This window comes from Perca fluviatilis, chromosome 1, assembly GCF_010015445.1.
Source record: "Perca fluviatilis chromosome 1, GENO_Pfluv_1.0, whole genome shotgun sequence".
In the NCBI taxonomy this organism is placed as follows: domain Eukaryota; kingdom Metazoa; phylum Chordata; class Actinopteri; order Perciformes; family Percidae; genus Perca; species Perca fluviatilis.
The window spans coordinates 29176343-29195914 of record NC_053112.1 but is presented as its reverse complement, the minus strand read 5'-3'; the positions used below and the strand labels follow the sequence as shown (position 1 = coordinate 29195914).

The 19572-nt window shown below is 38.0% G+C and overlaps 2 protein-coding genes across 7 annotated transcripts in view; one reads left to right on the top strand and one right to left on the bottom strand.

Annotated features, from left to right (window-relative positions):
* Positions 1-1010: 1010 nt before the first annotated feature.
* On the top strand, positions 1011-13854 carry primpol (primase and polymerase (DNA-directed)). 3 transcript variants are annotated; one of them, XM_039806638.1, is made up of 15 exons: positions 1011-1076; positions 2512-2900; positions 3012-3106; positions 3192-3330; positions 4033-4180; positions 4683-4779; positions 4867-5018; positions 5130-5292; positions 5400-5497; positions 5637-5723; positions 5893-6001; positions 6082-6158; positions 6301-6347; positions 6468-6704; positions 12469-13854. In XM_039806638.1, the coding sequence occupies exons 2-14, from the start codon at positions 2727-2729 to the stop codon at positions 6699-6701; spliced, it is 1620 nt and encodes a 539-aa protein (XP_039662572.1). In that variant the 5' UTR covers positions 1011-1076; positions 2512-2726; the 3' UTR covers positions 6702-6704; positions 12469-13854. The 3 variants fall into 3 exon arrangements, with proteins under 3 accessions (XP_039662572.1, XP_039662553.1, XP_039662563.1); XM_039806619.1 differs by having other exon boundaries at positions 5878-6001; XM_039806629.1 differs by lacking the exon at positions 1011-1076 and adding an exon at positions 1102-1142 and having other exon boundaries at positions 5878-6001.
* acsl1a (acyl-CoA synthetase long chain family member 1a) overlaps positions 7169-19572 on the bottom strand; it is a 28986-nt gene continuing 16582 nt past the window's right edge. For 2 of the 4 annotated variants that reach the window (XM_039806600.1, XM_039806584.1), the window contains exons 11-21: positions 18939-19016; positions 17758-17892; positions 14987-15121; positions 14638-14733; positions 14456-14528; positions 14264-14352; positions 13135-13251; positions 12620-12763; positions 12410-12511; positions 12255-12326; positions 8247-8387 (exon numbers count right to left, since the gene is read on the bottom strand). In XM_039806600.1, the coding sequence (XP_039662534.1) occupies positions 8247-8387; positions 12255-12326; positions 12410-12511; positions 12620-12763; positions 13135-13251; positions 14264-14352; positions 14456-14528; positions 14638-14733; positions 14987-15121; positions 17758-17892; positions 18939-19016 (1182 nt within the window). Of the gene's footprint in view, positions 8388-12254; positions 12327-12409; positions 12512-12619; positions 12764-13134; positions 13252-14263; positions 14353-14455; positions 14529-14637; positions 14734-14986; positions 15122-17757; positions 17893-18938; positions 19017-19068; positions 19147-19572 lie in introns of all 4 variants that reach the window. The other 2 variants (XM_039806593.1, XM_039806608.1) reach the window with 2 other exon arrangements.

Here is a 19572-nt window from a genome sequence, read left to right as displayed (position 1 = left end):
CCACCCATATCAAAACTTTTAATTTCTCTTTAGCTAGATTAGTGTTGCTGCTTGCCACTATAACACTTATAAAGCATTCAGTAGCGAAGGAATGCACAAATACTTTCCTTAATGTAAATGTACTGCAGAATCTTTTAACAAAATCTTTAAAAAAGTATAATACAAGTGGTCTACTGAAAACAGTGAATGGCAGCTATAGGCTACTTCCTAATCTGCAAGGTTATGTCCCACTCTGGTTCCTGACCTCCTCACTTCCTTCCTTCCATTCTTTAAAGTTAGTCTGCTGAAGCTCAAATTTGCAGAAAAGCTACTCGACCTATGCCAACTTGTCATGGGAGGCTCTTTTTACTAACATGCATTGGCACATGCCAAACATTGGCTAGTCATTATAGGCTAGTTAAAGTGAAATTGTGCAATATAATTTCATAAAAATGCATTTAACTTAGGCACCATTAGGCCTACATGGAGATACATTACAATTAGTGTGTGTGTGTGTGTGTGTGTGTGTGTGTGTGTGTGTATTTGTCTGTGTGTTTGTGTATGTGTGTGTGTTTTATTTGTTAACAAGGAACTTGTAAACATCATTACGCACATCCAACAGCAATAGGCTATTTACAGTAATAAAAATCATATTTCATCACTTTCACATAAAGACGAAGAAAATAACAACTCTTAGAACGTTTTCTTTCTTTCTGTTGGTACATTTAATAAGGGGAAGGACTACGACGAGACATATGATTATGCAGTAGCCTACGCTGTAGGCCTATGCCGTTTTATATATTTAAAAAAACACATCAATCTCCGTTATTAGTATGGCAATGTCGCCGAAAGTCGATACTGACACAGTAACCTATGCGTATGCATTTATTTTAAGAGTCCACTTTCTTTAATCATAAGGCTACAAATCTATGAACACATTTTTACAGTAAAAACCATATGGTAAAAACAAATATTGTTATATACTGTCTATGGGTCGTACTGTTTTTTTTCTTTTCTACCGGAAGGAAGTAGTGCTGTTTCCCGTTCCAGACGCGCCAAAATGTAAACACTTTGAGAAGTGACTGAGTAAACACCAGGTAAACACCAACGTTACTGTAACTTACTGGATTAGCTAAAGTTTTACCATAGAATCGTACCTAATGGTAAATTATGTCCAATTTACTCCTAAATACACTACATAAAATAACGTTAACGTGAATGCTAGCTTAATGTTAGCTAAGTTACGGTTAATAACGTAAATTAAGGTTAACGTTAGCCGTTCCAGCCAGCTATGTTCACTAACGTTAATGTTACTTCGTAAATTAGTTTACAGAATAACGTTACGGTTGTGGAAGAACAATTTTTTACTTGAACAAGCAGTTTGTATAACGTTAATATCATTACTCAAGTAGATTTGAAGGTACTTGTAATCCAATAATTTACTACATTCCAATGGAAAATATTGTACTTACTCCACAGTTAGCTAGCTAGGTTAGTTAATTGCTACTTTACAGATTATATATTTTTAAACCCAAACGAAATATAAAACATGTTTATTCATCATGATTGCATTACTCCAATAATATGTGAGAACTCTGAAAGGGGCCTTAATGTCTAATGTCTGCTTTTAATTTTGCATAAAAACCTTGTGCTCATACTTGTGTAATTTGCACTGTAACTTGCAGGACTTAGTATGTATTACATTGTGATATTGATCATTTTACTTCAGTAGAGGATCTGAATATTTCCTATAGCATAAAGTAAAACAGTCAGTACTGCAATACAAATATACTCCACTAACGTACATGTTAAAGTCCTACATTCAATATTTTACTTAAGTAAAGGTATTTAAGTAGGCTATTAGCAGCAAAACGTATTGAAGTATCACAAGTAAAAGTAATTATTCTGTTTGGCTTCTTTCATAGTATTTTGTTCTAATATTACATTATTATTACTACTGACTTAAACAGCATTTTAATGTTGTAGCTGGTCAAGGTGGAACCAGTATATTTTAAGTACTGTTGGGATTTTTAAGAACATATCTATAGGAATCGAGATAATCATATTTTACATGATATTTTATGTACTGAACATACACTGAGTTGCCAGTTTATTGTTGCCACCAGCTAAAACTAATGGACTGCATTTATATAGTGCTTTTCTAGTCTTAATGACTACCCAGAGCGCTTTTACATAGTACATGCACCACTCACCAGTCATACACTGGTGGCCGAGGCTGCCGTACAAGGTGCCACCTGCTCAACAGATTAACATTCACACACTGATGGTGCCGCATCGGGATACAGTTATGCAATAAATCCTACATACGTGGAGATTATAATGTGAATTTGTTTTAGAAACTGTTTATAGCGAGGAGTATTCAACTGTATGGTCATTGTGGAGTACGTAGCCTAATTTGCTGTTGAATTGTAGTGCTGGTATACTGACAGGTGTTTTTAATATTTTGTCCTACTACAGTAGTTACATTAGGGACTAGGCTAAATAACAGAAACACCTCTTTGTATAATGCAGTTTTTTTCAGATTGAAGGATGACAGGAGGAACAAGGTACAAGTATCCACTCTGCTGAAGTTTCCTTACCCAAGTCACAGAATTTCTACCAGCTCCGTGGGCACGCTGCACTGTAGCTGGCCTCTGACCTTGCTTTGGAGGTGGACATATGATGAACTAGTTGCCCTGTGGGTGCAAGAAAAGGGTCACACATAAGTGGTTGATAAGGAGTTGAAGATGAGGAAGTGGGGAGACCGACTGAATAAGGTAGAGCAGCTTGCTCAGTCGTTCCAGCTGAATCCTCTGGCCGCACACTACAAACCTCGACTGTGGCTGTGCCAGCCTTCCTCGGTATGGAAGCTCTTCCCTCGTCAAAGTATGGCTATCAGCTTCGCTCAGAGCTGCAAAGAGGTAACACAAGACATTTCTGACGCTGTACTATCTCATCAGTCTGCACCTCCTATTTTACATCCTGTGTGTAAAGGGGAGACAAAGCTGTCATTTGTGCCTTGCATTCCCTAGGATGTACATGTTTTTGCACTTGAAAAAGAAAAGACGTCCCTGGGTCAAAGGATCTTCTTGGTTACAAGTTATACTGAGCTGTGGCATTACTACGGGTAAATATATATTGCAAACTGAGGTGCATCTTCTTTTGTGTGTTTGAAAAATGCGATGATGTGCATTGATGGTAATTTTTTTCAGGACTTACACACAGTCCTTGATGCACTGCTATGAGGTGATACCAGAGGGCGCTGTTTGTAAGCTTTATTTTGACTTGGAGTTCCACAAGCCCTCAAACAAAGGAACAGATGGGAAAGCTATGGTGTCTTTACTAATCCAGGTAGAGTACTTTTCACATCTTCATCTTGCTATATTCCACTATAACCACTTACCCACATTCAATCAGTATAAATATAAGAGCATTGATAACAAAATCAATTCCACCCATTTCTTGTTTATTTAAACAGGAAATGGGTGGATTGTTTATATATACATACATACATACATACATACATATATATATATATATATATATATATATATATATATATACACACATACATACATACATACACATATATATATATAATAAAAAAAAGTTTCTATATCAGAAATTTGGGTCTCTTGCAACCAAATTGTCAAAAAAAACAAAGTGGATGGTTCCACACAAGCTCTTCACAAGTGAAATAAATGATCAGATCACTACTTTCATTGAATTTGGGTGTTTTATTCAATTTCGTAGCATTTGAAAAAAAAAAAAAGATTAAAAGAACATTGGAAAAAAGTGACAAAAATGTCAAAAAAGTGCAGAAAAAGACGACCAAAACATTGAAAAATGTTATTTTAAATTTTGATCCCAAAGAACAAAATGTTGCATGGTCGACGGAAAGGCAACACAAGGGTTCTTGTTCTGGAGTCTGGAATCGGTTACATTGGGAGAAACATCTAGATAGATTATTTGTGTATTTATCTTGTTATTTTCTTACCTTAAAGCTGTATGATATACAGTATATTCACCTGTCTGTTTTTTGTGTGTTGACAGTATGTTTGTGACAAGCTAATGGAAGTTTATGGGATTGAATGCTCCACAAAAAATGTCCTCAATCTTGACTCCAGCACGGAAGAGAAGTTCAGTCGACATCTCATCTTCAATCTCCAAAATGCAGCTTTCAAAGACAACATACATATGGGTATGTTCAGTGTTGCAATGGATGCAACAAGAATGTTTTTTTAATTTTCATATGTTACTTCAGGTAATACAATAATTCTCAAAATAGGGCCCGGGGATCCCCAGGGGTCTGTGTCACTCTACCAGGGGGTCCGTGAAAAGTTTTTAGATTCATTCATTTAAATTATCATGATAACGAAACAAAAACATATTTTTTACAAAAGGGTTCCTTAAACCAACAAATAATATTTTCATTTTTATATCTACAATAGCTCATGGATTAATTGTGTAATCCAACAAATCTATAACTCTTAGAGTCTGCTACATGTTTATTTTCTTTCTAATACATTTCCCCCGGTGTGTGCTTTCACATAACAAAGACTATATAAATGTAAAAAATAGGCTACGTCAAATTATTCCAAGGGACATACATGAGGGGGTCCCTGGTATATCTCTATATTGTAAGGGTGCTTGGCGGAAATAAGATTGAGAATCTCTGAGTTAATATATTCTGTTTTGTTCAGGCAGGTTTATCCATGAAATTCTTCACCCAGTCCTGAGCACACCCAACAGTGGCCTGAATGTTGGGATAAATTCAGTGGCAGAAAACAGTGAAACACGGTTAGTTTTTCAGACTTATGAAAATAAATATTTAAATGTCTTTGCTATTATCAATGTGTTTAATTTCTTGTATCGATGTATTGACAGCGCAACGCATGCTGTTTCTGAGGAGACGCCAGCAAAGGCAGATGAGATGGCTGAAAGTCCACAGGCCAAGAGGCGCAAGCAGGAAGAGAGAGACCTCAGGTTCCTCCAGGTGAAAAACAAGGATGGCCAAGTGTGTCTCTTTGTTGATCTTGGTAAGAGAAACCTTAAGCTAACATTCAGCACCCCTTTTACACAGATTATTTGTAAACATTGCCAGTATGTACGTATGAATAGATAATTATGGTTGTCATTTGCAAAAACAGGTGTTTACACCAAGAACAGAAATTTCCGCCTTTACAAGTCATCAAAAGTGGGAAAGAACGCTGCATTCACGTTGGCAGACGACAACAAGTTTATTGACAAACCTGAGAAGGGAATGTCTGCCGAGCAAAGTGTGTTCTTGGCTTCCTTAGTCTGTAATGTGAGGTACATTGAACACCTTTTTAAAAAGAAAAAAAAAAAAGTTTTCTGTGTGCTGAAAATATTACCTTCATCAAGCCACAACATTAGAGTTCATTAATGTGTTTTATTAGTTTCACAGGTCAAAGAATTCTTACGTCAGACTCCCCAGAAACAAAGGAATCCAAAACCCTGAGGCCTGATTGCCAGCAGGGGTCAGCCACAAATCCAGGTAACACTGAACTGACAACCGAGGCTTCTCTCTACATACTCGCATAATGTTTTATATAATTAGTAAGCTTATCAATATTTTTCAACATAAATACTTTTAAGTTTATGTAATGTTCATTTTCCCCATCTGTCACTTGCAGACTTACTTTCTGGCTGCCTGTCGTCCCCTCATAAAGAAGTGGACAACTTTGTATTAACTGTGGTTAAAAAGGATGGCGTACATGGAAGTAAGTGTTTGGGCCTATAAAATATATGCTTTTGCAAAAGATGTCACTTTCAAAACCTTTACATGTCTTGTTCGGGACCTTAGGGCTGCAACTAATGACCATTTTCATCATAGATTAATCAGCTGATTATTTTCTCAATAAATCAACGAATCAGTGTTTACTTCAACAGGCATCAGACGGTGGAACTACTTTGCCGCTGAACAACTGCTCGTCTACGACATTGCAAAATACCGCTGGTGTGAAAACGTGGAAAGGTTCCATAAAAGCAACAACATCATGTACGTATGTTTCATGTTTTGTTAACAGTCTTTAGACATGCTCCACTTCCCTTCTGATTTGGTCTCATCCTCCTCTGCAGGATTGTTGTGGACCTCAAAGAGGAACAGTGGTACCAGAAGTGTCATGACCCTGAATGCAGGAACTTTAGGTCCCCAAGTAAGTTATGACCCTGAAAGCTGCCATTGTGAGTTTTAAAAAAAATAACAACTCAAGGGCACATGATCTGTCTGTGGGGTGATAAAGTGCACAATGGTGGTAACACGACCAGTCTGAGACGAACATTTCTAATGTCTAACAGGTTACCCACTGCCACAGGAGATCTGCGTCAGCTACATCATGACTCTGGTTGGTTGGTTTGCATTACTTGAACTAGCATCCTGACGGGCTAAACTGCCAGAAATCCTGTTGTCTTCTATTAAAGCTCAAAGACATGGTGTATGATAATGTATTCCGCTCACTTTACAGGATGAGGAAGACCAGGCTTACTTAATGGACGACGCTGGCAACATTGTACCCAGCCAGGCACCAAACCAGGCCCCACAGAGCGCAGTGTGTCCAGAGGAGGAATCAACTGATGTTTGGGGAGACGGACAGGATGATCAGGACTATTTAGAAAGCCTGGACGACTTTGAAAAAAACAGCGGAGATATCTCTGATCAGCTTCTGCTCAAATGTATGGCAGATTTTGACTCCCAGTAGAGGGTGAGTTTTATGTTATTTTGCACTGGCCGGACAGCATCAAAGTCAACACTTTGTCATCCTATTAGCAGTTACAAGCAGTATAACATGTGATAAATAGGTTATAACACTATAAGCACCCATAAGTGGTGGCTGGTGTAAACAGATCATGAATGACAATATAGTAATAAACAGATCATGAATGACAATATAGTAAAATAATAGGTAGTCTTCATAATAGGTCATAATTCATAAAAAAACAGCAACACTTAAAACATCCTTAACTGCACATCAGTGTGTTATAAACCAGTTATTAAATGTTTAAATACTGCTTATAAATGATAAACCGAGAGACTTAAAGTCTCGCCAATGCATGCATTAATGCACTTTATTCACTAACAAAAATAGGTTTCCAGCTACCAAGACATTAAGAAATCATGGATCCATAAAAATATGTTTTCAAGTATAAGACAGAAATTTAACACCAGTTTTGGAAGAAAGTATTTATTTGGATCAGTTGAGAAATAAAGATACTGTACTTATAACTTGAGCACAAAACTGCACCTTTGCCCTTTTCATATCATAAGTCATTCAAGAAAAACAAAAAAACAATATGGCTTTAACTGTCAAGTAGGCCTCGACATGATGAGAAGATCATAATCTAGTTAAAACATCTGAATTCACAATAAAATATTTAGTTGCAACTGAATTGTTGCTCCGTTTTACATAAGAAAAGTTAATGTGAAATGCTTCATGGACATGGAATTAATTTGGAAAAACTTGCTTCTTCTAATAGGAACCGTGATACCAGTGTTCAAAATATTTACCGTGAAAACTGAAACGTATAGTACAATTGAGTGTAAAGCTTTATCCTGCAACCTGTGGCACTGAAATCTGAAACAAATAAACCATGCTGTGTTAAAAGAAAACAAAAACAACCAAAAAAGGCACAAAAAGTCCGTCAAGCAACATGATTCCCAAAAGGCCATGAATTAAATTGTGCACTAAAAACAGGTTTATCAGTCCTTCAGCATTGAGAAACATAGGAATGCAGGGAACTACAACTAGTATCAGGTACAATACTCTGCATACAAATAGAATTTTGAGCAGATACACTATTTACAGGTTTAAGGATTACATTAAATACCAACTTTAATAGATGGCACAAAACATTAAATAGTGTGGTATATATATAAATATTCAATATTAGTCACTTTGAAATCATATTTATAGGATCCATTTCTGTCTCCCAAGAATTAAAACGGCAAGAAATGTTCCTCTTTCTGACCAGGAAGTAGTCAGACTTAATGGCACTTTCAGGCATGAGCAGATCACATTTCACCTTTGTGTTTTTTAACATCATTTTGGCATATTCTGAACTAATTAGCCACTGGTAGTGGGAAACATGTATTAGTACAATTACTAGATGAAGCAGGGACAATACATGCCTCAAACTGAGATTCTGGCAGACACATCGAGCAAAACCCCTCCTCAATTAACAATTTTATTCTGGTTGTGTGCTCTATAGGACTGTCACCTTCACTACAGTACTCCCAAATTCCAAGTTTACATCTTAATTGTGGCATAGAGTTCATCAATTTGCTCTCTGAAGTGACTCCGGAGCTCAGCTCTCTTGGCCTTCAGGGTGGGTGTCAGCAGGCCGTTCTGGACAGAGAACAGCTCAGGATGTAATGCAATCTCTCTCACCTACAGAAAAAGAGCAAAAACAGAATAAACAACAAGTGAAAATAAAAACCCCAAATATTCAGTTTACCATGAAATTATACAAAAAGCAGCACATTCTTACAACTGATATGTAAATATGGCCTTAAAGGGGTGATAGAATGCAAAAATGATTTTACCCTGTCATAGTTGAATAACGACATACATAGAAGCTCAAAATCCCATTGACACCCCTTTACTATGAAAATCTCATATTTTGAAACTTCCGCTGAAAACGGGCGAATCTCAACAAAGCTGGAAGTTGACATCAACCTCCCAAGACCTGTACCTTTGTCACGCCCATGGGTGTATTAAGAGAACGGTCACGCCCCAACATTTACATAGGCTACACAACTGACCTGAGATCAGGTAGTCTTCTGAATCTAGGTCGCGCAGATCTCTGCTATTCCATTACAAAATTCACTTCTGAAACTTTTTTATGCGAGAAATCAACTATGTAAAGCTCAAATATGGGCCGCTTTACGAAAATGGATGGCTAATTGCAAATTTTGTCCGACTGTGTGTCGGAGTTCAGAGGCTGGTGCTGCCTGTGTAGCTGCCTCCCCGCCTGGCCTGCCTTCCTTCACAGACCCCGGCCTGCTATGAGGTAGATTGAGCTCCGTCACGGCACTCAATACCCGCTTAAAGTCACCGTCTGTTGGGCTAAAGGACAACCAAACGCCGCTGCCCTGACAGAGCTCCAGGGCCTGCAACTCCCCTCTTCCTGCTAGCTAAATGCCCGGTGTATGTGAGTGAGAGCGCGGTCAGCGAGCTTGTTACGCCAGCAATCTCTTACCACAGTTCCAGTTAATTTTTTAATGTGTGTAATTATAATGTGTTGAGTTATTTAAACAAACGATTGGGGAAATAAACGCCGCTTGTCTGTGAGTCTCATTGATAGAGCCTGCTGCTGGATTTAGCTCTATCAATGAGAGCTAGCCTCCTCTTAGAATTCCTCTGAAATTCACAAATATTCATTAACTTGAAATCGGACAACGTTGTTAGCTTTATAAGACATTTAGCTAGATGTTGTATACGTGGCGTGACGGAATTCAAACTGTAATTAAAGCTGCGAGCAGCGATGGACGGGCCCTCGCGCGTCGGGGTTACCGGCGGACTCCGCTCCTTGCGACCGTGCATTCGCGCGGCACTCAGACGCAGCAAATCGTCACCAATGAAAAGGGAACCCCCCGCCGAGTTCAACGATACCTCACACAAGACTCTACGTCATACGGTTCATTAGCTGTGAAAAGGGGCGTGGCTAATGCATAGGGGGCGGATCAAACCATCACCAATGAAGAAGGAAGTCTCTGCTGAGTTCAATGATACCTCACAAAAGACTCTACCTTAGATGGGTCAGTATTTATTAAAAAGGGCGTGGCTTCAACATAGGGGGTGGGCCAAACCATCACCAATGAATAAGGAAGTCTCTGCTGAGTTCATTGATACCTCACACAAGGGTCTATCTTAAATGGTTCAAATTTTAAGAAAAGGGGCGGGGCTTCAACATAGGGGGCGGGTCAAACCATCACCAATGAAGAAAGAAGTCTCTGCTGAGTTCAATGACACCTCACACAAGACTCTACGCCAACGGTTCAAATGTTATGAAAGGGGCGTGGCCTGAGTGAGTGGGCGTGGTCATATTATAGGAGGCGCGGCGTCATTATCACATGTAGACCACACATTCTAAGTTTCATGTAAATCGGATGATGTTTGTCATATAAGGCGCATTTCCTGTGGCCAGGGGCGCTGACCAGGCGAAGTCAATTTTGGCCTGTAGGTGTCCTCAGGCCTGGACCCTTGTCCATCGTGAGAAATTTCGGGCAGATACGACAACGTACACTCAAGTTACAACAACTTCTTTGGTCATCGCTAAACACTCAAAATGGCCGCCACGCCCACACCGTCTGACGAAAAGTTTTTCTTTTAATAACTTTTCATCGTTAAGGTGTTGGGATGGTACAGACCAAGTTTGAAGTCCATCGGATGAAATCTCTAGGAGGAGTTCGTTAAAGTATAGCACCTTGACTTTTAGGCCTACTTCCTGTTGCCACTAGGGGGCGCTATGACTTTAAGTAAATATCGGCCTTTATTTTGTCCTCAGGGTCGGACTCTTATGAATCCTGAAAAGTTTCGAGGTAATCGGACAACGTACACTCGAGTTACACCCACTTCCTGTTTCGGCGGCGAAATGCACAAAATGGCCGCCCCGCCACGGCCACGCCCTATGACGAAAAGTTTTTCTTGGCATCTTTTAACTTTTCATCTTTAACATCTTAAGATGGCACAGACCGAGTTTGAAGTTGATCGGATGAAATCTCTAGGAGGAGTTCGTTAAAGTACGACATGTGGAAATGGCCAAAATCGCACTAATTTCGAACTTTGAAATCAAAATGGCGGACTTCCTGTTGGGTTTGAATGATAATGAAGTTTTTTGTACATCTTGACATGTTACATATGTGTACCAAGTTTCGTGAGTCTACGTTAAACGCACTGGAGGGGCTCAATTTTCTTAACTTTGTAGGGGGCGCTAGCGAGCCATTTTTGTGCGCCTATTCCCGAAACCCTTAAAATATGTAAATTTTCACCAGACTTGATGCGACTGCCAAATTTGGTGAGTTTTTGAATATATTAAGCCCCTCAAAAAGCCAATTCATTTGACGGGAAAATAATAGAAGAAAGAAAGAAAGAAAGAAAGAAAGAAAGAATGAATAATTCCTTCAGTTTCAATAGGGCCTTCGCCGCTGTCGGCGCTCGGGCCCTAAATATACTTGAATTATGCCGAAAATGAAGCTAACTATCCGTGATTTAAATCACGGGCTACATCCAGCCGCAGGCTCTATCAATGAGACCCGCGGACAAGCGGCGTTTATTTCCCCAATCGTTTGTTTAAATAACTCAACACATTATAATTACACTCATTAAAAGATTAACTGGAACTGTGGTAAGAGAATGCTGGCGAAACAAGCTCGCTGACCGCGCTCTCGCTCACATACACCGGGCATTTAGCTAGCAGGAAGAGGGGAGTTGCAGGCCCTGGAGCTCTGTCAGAGCAGCGGCGTTTGGTTTTCCATTAGCGCAAAAAAACAGTGACTTTGCGCGGGTATGGAATGCTGTGGGCTGCCGTGACGGAGCTCCAAGTACCTCATACCAGGCTGGGGTCTGTGAAGGAAGGCAGGCCGGGCGGCGAGGCAGCAACACAGGCAGCACCGGCCGCTGAACTCCGACACACAGTCTTACCAAATTTGCAATTGGCCATCAATTTTTGTAAAACGGCCCATATTTGAGCTTTATATAGTTGATTTCTCGCTAAAAAAAGTCACAGAAGTGAATTTAATAACGAAATAGCCCGATAAACAATGTATAACGTTGTAGTGTCTGAAATATGAGACCTGCTGTCGAGTCTCCCATGTGTTTCTATGTAGTTTGCTCAAACCAATCAGTACGTAGCTCATTCTGAATATTTATGAGCATAACATATTTGGAAGAAAAGCTCTTGTTCCAAATAGAGCCATATTCACAGGGTAGTTAAGTGCATAATAAAATAGCATTCGGGCAATTTTCAGCCCAAACAAAGTTGCATACCCTATTAGGAGACCTTAAGGAACAGTGTAAAATATCCTATATAATCATTCTATCACCCCTTTAATCAACTAATCAATTATCAAAATAGTTGCCGATCTGTTCTGTCAGTCAATGAAATCAATTAATCAGCTAATCATTTCAGCTCTAATTTGAACATGTTGAATCAAACATTTTGCATTTAAATTAGATTTGCTGCCTGACCAAATGCAGCAGAATGCTAGATTTAGAACTTGAAGGTTATTTTGATTAACTCAAACAAACAGTCACCTGCTCAAAAGACTTTAGTCCTGCTTCTTTGCCCAACCTCAGAAGGTCCTCCAGAATGGCATTCTTCACATCCTAAAACAGTCAGAAATTTTTTTTAGCATGCATAGCAACAAGTGTGGCGGTGTGTTTGAGTCTGTTATAGTAATAACTCTCACCTTGTTCTTGCACAGTTCAGAGTAGGAGCCTTCAATCCCTTTTTTCTTGATCCAAATAGGTAAGAAGTCTGGATCAGGTACCACTATCCCCACCAAACATGCCTGGAAAATACAACATGGATAACATGAAGATCAGTGCCTCACAACTGCACCAAACTAGAAACTGCACTGTTCACTATGATAAGAACCAGTTTCACATGAATTACTAACCTGTAAGCTGTCGCCATGAACAAATATCTGGGCCACTGGATCACTGAGACTATACACGCATTCTATTTTCTCGGGGGCGATGTATTCCCCTTGTGCCAGTTTGAAAATGTGCTTCTTCCTGTCAGTGATCTTCAGAGTGCCGTTCTGCAACAAACACAACACACAACTTGAAATTAAGGTTGCAACTGATGCTATGCCACTCCACTTGATACATCTATCCATAGGGATGTCCCGACCGGAGTCAATATGGGCTTTTAAAAAAAGAAATTAATTTATTTTTTACTGATTGGGGGTTGGCAGACAAAAACGAACTAAGTTAAGTATTAAGCTGAAGACATCTTTTAGTTACTTTGTTTACTTAGCTATTTTTGTAAATAAAAAAAATAAAAAAAACAGTGTGCAGTTTTATTATCTAGGCAAATACAAATATCTGCTCGGGATCTAGCCAAAAAAGCTGATCGGGACATCCCTATCTATCCAACGATGAATAGTGCCCTTCAGCATGCCCCGCTTACAGGAAGCCATTTCCCAATGTCTCCTGTGTGCAGCCATCCATCCTGGTCGATTGCCTCTGCAGTTCTCTCAGGATCTTTCAGGTATCCCTTGAATACATTTGGTCCTTTGACACACACCTAGAGGGAGAGATGATAACATTGACAAAAAACACATTTCTAGAAACTGGCACATGTGCAGACAATATCATTTTTATCCATTGTAGAGGGGCGGCTTTAGGGATGGCAATGTAGCTTAGTCAGTTGCTCCACCAATTTAGTCCAGACTGAACTCTCTACAGCTATTGCATGGATTTCCATGACATTTTCTACAGACATTCATGGTGCCAAGAGAACGAATCAGACTTTGGTTATTCTCTGACTTTTCTTCCAGCACCACCAGCAGGTCCAATGTTTATATTTGTCCAATACTGCAGATATTTGGTCAAAAACTAATGCCATTTCCATCAGCCTCAGCTGTCCTTTGTGTGTAGTGCTAATTAGCAAAAGATATCATGCTAACATGCTAGGATGGCGAACATGGTAAACATTACACCTGCTAGACATCAGCTTGTTGTCATTGTGAGTACGTTAGCGTGCCGACTTTAGCATTTAGACTCTTTAACTTGCTGGAAAATTAACTTGTTTATTGTGTTTATCATGATTTACTTTGCTTTCTTTTTCCTCTACAGTCAAGTGTGTTTTCTGACCCTCACTACACTGTAATAAATTGTAATAATCATACAGTTTTTCTCAGTTCTTTTCATAAACTATGCCTGATATCAAGCTTCTCTTCAGATATAGCAAATGTTAACATGGAGTGGTTTTAGAATAAGCTACACTGGCCATGTTAATTATGATGAAGAAATACTGTATGTCACCACAAATGCAACAGTATGGCTTCATGTGCTTTTAGTTCTTGGCATGGGTTTTATTGGGCTGTGTATATACAGACCGTGATGGTTGATGAGATTAATTCACTGTTGGTTTTGGTCTCGGTTTATAATCATAAAAAGTTAAAACAATTCTAGAATTAACCTTTAAATATAAGTTAAGTATCTCTACAAATTACTGTTAATTAAATACAAAACAAGTACATACATTTTACCACCCACTGAATGTATTCGATTGTTACTAAAAAAGCACTCCTCACCTCTCCCTCTCCATTGGCTGCCAGGTAGTTCATTTCTACCACATCCACTAATTTAACAGCGTTGCAGGGCAGAGGAGGCCCAACGTGACCTGAAGACACAAAATAGTCACAGTTCAGTTTCATGGTTCAAATTTAAAAAAACTAAATTTCACTCATGGGCCATAATACATGAGAATGGACAAGAGAGGTTACCTGCTGTCCAGTCCCCGGGCATTGTCATGGAGCACCCAGCTGTACATTCAGTCTGGCCGTAGCCTTCATAAAACTGGAGTGAAGAGCATGTTTTTAGTGACGTTCACAAAAACACAACGAACACAGTTAATGATAAAGACTGGCCAAACAATCAATGAGATGGGCGAGTGGCTGTGGCTCACCTGACAGCCCAGTGCAGCTCGTAGGAACGTGAGGATTGTTGGAGACACCGGTGCTGCTCCTGTAATGATGAGTCTGACACGACCACCCAGGCTTGCCTGCAAAGTGTGAAACAAACAGGAAGACCATTGTTTATTATACATAACATACATTATTATACACATCATAAAACCCACTGGTGATTCAAATAATAAGATTACTGTAAGGAACTTAAACCATATCAAGAAATACTAAATAGAAATAGGTATTTATCATTCTGTTTAAGTACCTGCTAACAGAGGACCGAGCCTCATTCAAGTATGTGTGTGTAAGTGGAAAAAGTAAACAAAAACAAAAAGATGCAATGTTTACCTGCACTTTTTTGAAGATGAGTTTGTCCCACATGCTGTCCTTTCTGACCACACCACTTTTAAGCTCTGCCTCCTTCCTCCTGAAAGCAAAATCGAGTAGCCATTTCTTCAGAGGCGTGTTGGCTTGACCAAAAACCTGTGAAGAATTGAGCTTAATTTTAAATCAAATGTTATATCAAACATTAAACATGGCAGCAGACCAGAGAAATTTGAGAATTAGTAAGTAAACTAGAAAATGCATTTCCTGCAGAAAGTGCTTGTGAATGCTGAAAAGCAAAATTGGGTAAGAAGAAGGTGAAATAGTGAGTTGAAAAAGTGGAAATAGTTTTAATTAGTAAGAATTTCATTGAAATGTTGAATAATACCAATAATGTAACATACTATGTATTACAACAGCAGAATATATATATTTTTTTTTTAAAGAAAAGTCATACTATAGCATGTCGAAAAAAGTGATAAAAAAGTCATAGGATAGTATGTTAAAAAACGCTATTAAATAAGTCATAGTATATAGTATGACCAAAAGTCATAGTCTATAGTATGTCAAATAAAGTGATAAAAAAAGTCATTTTATTTAGTTTATACTCAAAAACACCTTGGCAGTGCCCAGCAGGTGAACTGGCATCTTTACAGCTACAAGTCCACACTCTCCATCCTTCCCAACAGTTTAGTACGTGGGAAAGAAAAGTGATTAAAAAGTCATAGTATAGTATGTGAAAAAAAGTCAGTTTAGTATTTGCAAAAAAGTGATAGGATAGTGTGTTGAAAAAAAGCTATTAAAAAAGTCAGTGTAGTATGACCAAAAGTCATAGCATAGTATGTTGAAAAAACTGTTAAAAAAAGTAATAGTACAGCATGTCGAAAAAAGTGACAAAAAGTGACCAAAAGTCATACTATAGTTTGTTGAAAAAAGTGATAAAAAAGTAATAGTATAGCATGTCAAAAAAAGTGATAGTACACACACACATGCTCAGGTCCTTTTACACTCCCCATTGTTATAGAGACTTGAACCAGCAACCCTCCGGTTCCCAACCCAACTCCCTACGGATTGAGCTACTGCCACAGTATAGTATGTCAAAAAAGTCATAGTTTAGTAGGTCGAAAAAAGTGATGAAAAAAGTCATAGTGTAGTATATATTGAAAAAGGTCATAGTATATTGTGAGAAAAAAAAAAAAAAATAGGTTTAGAAAGTTGAAAAAAAGTGATAAAAAAAAAAGTCATAGTATGTCGTAAAAAAGTCAGTTTAGTATGTGGAAAAAAGTGATACAAAAGTCATAGTATATATTGAAAAAAGTCAAAGTATGTCGAAAAAAGCCAATAAAAAGTCATAGTATATTGTGACGAAAAAAGTAATAGTTTAGAATATCGAAAAAATTGATAAAAAAGTGATAGTATAGCATGTCGAAAAAAAAGTGATAAAAAGTCATAGTATAGTATGTCATAAAAAAGTCAGTTTAGTACATGGAAAAAAAGTGATAAAGTCATAGTATACTATATTAAAAAAGTCATATTATAGCATGTCGGAAAAAAGTGATAAAAAAAAGTCAAAGTTTAGTATATGAAAAAAGTGATAAAGAAGTCATTGGATAGTATGTTGAAAAAAACACTATTAAATAAGTCACAGGATTGTATGACCAAAAGTCATAATATAGTATTTCAAAAAATAGTCCGTATAGTATGTCGAAAAAAGTGATAAAAAAGTAATATTATACTATGTAAAAAATAGTCATAGTATAGTATGTCGAAAAAAGTAATAAAATAGTCATAGTTTAGTATGTTGAAAAAAAGTCATAGTGTAGTATGATGAAGAAGTCATAAAAAAAGTCATAGTATAGTATGTCAAAGAAAGTCCGGAAGAACATGTAAACTCTACACATAAAGCCCTGGTAAACTCCCCTTTGAAGAAGCCTGAAAAAGCCTAAAACGCGGTATCGGTATAATACGTGGTATCAATATAATGACCTCAATGTGATCACCAGAATGCATTTGCGAACATATTGACGTATCATTTATGTGGATAAAAAGTGGACATATCAGCGATCTGAAAAACTGGTACTCTGCTTTTGTCCAGAAATGTCGAGGATGTTTAACAAGGGCTGTCAATGAAGGAATGCTTGTGGCTCTTTATATTTGGAGGCTCAATTGTGTATGAGAAGTAAGAATTGTGGCCGTGAGAGCAAGTTAAAGAGAAAGTTTTAAGACAATGTTCTCTCTCCTCTGCACTGTTAGCTGTGATATCCCCCACACTGAGAAGCCCTTAAAAACGCAGAATAAGAGGCACTAAACTTAAATAGTGATAACACAAAAACTGTAAAAGATATTAAAAATCTGAATCGTTTAATAGCTGAAGGTTTTGTGAATAGTTTCCAGTTTGAATTAGGTCTATAGGTGAAAGTATGTGAGAGAGTAGCATTTAGAAGTGAAAGAAGACTGAAGAGGATTTAAAGATTGCTCTGTTGACTTTCAATGTAAAAAAGAAAAAAGCTAAATATTTTAAAAACTATGAATGGTGGGAAAAAGAGCTGAACATTTTAATATTTGAATGGTTTTTGTAGCCGAAAGTATGCAGAAGTAGTAGGCGACCGGAAATCGTATGGAAGATGCTGCTGAATCCGCATTCACACAATTAATAAAAACACATTTATAGTCAGAAGGAAGTTTCTGAAAAAAAAAAAAAAAACAATAAATAAAAGAAAATCGTGAATCAGCTGGCTCTTTTCTTAACTGACTTTTATAGACTTCAACATGAGTAACATTAGATAAACTCTGACCTTATCAAACATGCGGTTGAGTAGACGTGGAACCACGGGGAACACCGTAGGCTGCAGCATTTTCAAATCGTCCATCAAAAGTCGAATGTCGCCTTGGAAATAGCCGATTCGAGCCCCGTGGATGAGGATGACACACTGATGAAGAGAGAGCCGTTTATTTATACTTGTTGCAAGTTAAATGGTTTCACAATTTAACCACAGGGGGGAGGAAGTGTTGTTGTGGACATTTCACTCCATAGCCAAGGTTTGTTATTTAAACCCACTGTATTTTCCAAATTCAGAAGGTGTTACTGGTCATGCTACTAAGTTACCTTAAAGATTGAAATTGACTAAAGCTTCTGTAACTATGGGGAATGTATCCTCCATGTGAAGCATCTGGACCCATTGTTGGTGAGATGAACCAGAGATATGGACCGAACTGCTTGAGATGTCTGACATATTGGTCCTTTCTTTAATTAACCTATTTTATCTGCTTTTATATGTTTAACTGTTTTAACTGTTCTTTATTCGCGTATTTTATCTCTCAGTTCTTTAAATTCTTATACTGCACTGTAAAATGTATTCTTGTCTTTTAAATTGTTTTATAACTGCTCTTTCATGTTTTATGTAAAGCACTTTGAATTGCCCTGTTGCTGAAATGTGCTATATAAATAAAGCTACCTTGCCTTAAAGGTCAAGGATGTGTGGACATTTATGGATCCCGAATTCATCAAAACAGCTAAGGAGGACATTAAGTTGACCAACATTTGCGTGGCATTTTTGGTGCCACTTGCATAACACCAAACACAGTTTCTTGTTTTCTTTAAAGCTGCAGGGAGCTGGGTATGTTTTGGCACCTGTGCCAATACAGTACACGAGTTTCAGCACCAATACCACAACAATACTATTTCTATAAACAAGGCCAACTTTCAGTACAGTTTTAGATACTTGGTGTTACAGACACATTTCGGTCACACTCAAAAAAGTATTTGATACCCAGCCCCAAAGCTCAAGAAGTCAAGTTAAGGAAAATCATGACCATTTCATCATCATTTTGATAATTTACAAACAAAAAGATGATGAATTTCTCAGTGTATCATTTAATAATTCACAATAATTCTGACAGTAGTCCTATGACTCTTTAAACGCCCCTTATAATTTCATTGTACAATAATCTGAAGGTAAACATGTCCACCACATACCTGTACAACCCTCTCAAACATGTGAGCAAGGGGGAGATAGGATACATGAATGTCATGGAGGGTCAGCATGCAGTGTACCTGTGGAGAACACAAAATAAAACACATGCAGGTCAAGCATGGCATACTGTACCTCCACCACCCTCTCAAACATGTGGGCCAAAGGGAGGAAGGAGATGAGCACATCTTTATTGCTGGGCCTCAGCTTGCCCTGGATGACAACATACATGGGAGCAGGTCAGAGGAACTATGACTTTCTATATTTTTACAACCCACTATAAATTTTGATATTTTTACAACCTACTATGAATTTTGATATTTTTATAACATACTATACTATGTTTATTACATACTATGAATTTTATAACATCCTACACTATGATTTCTCTATGATTTTCTTCTTTTTCATGACAGTTTCATGATTTGTTTTGGATATACTATACATGGCTTCTATGACATTTTTGTGACGTACTATGTCATGGCGAGATCGTCTGGAGAGTTTGAGATAGAGCCGGAGGTTTGGGTCAGCGGTTTACTTCGACCCTGCTCACCCCAGCCTCATTTCGCTGTTCAGCTTTTAAATATTACAAAAATAAAGTCACAGATTATTTAACCTATGCTTTCGCAGTCTCATCAT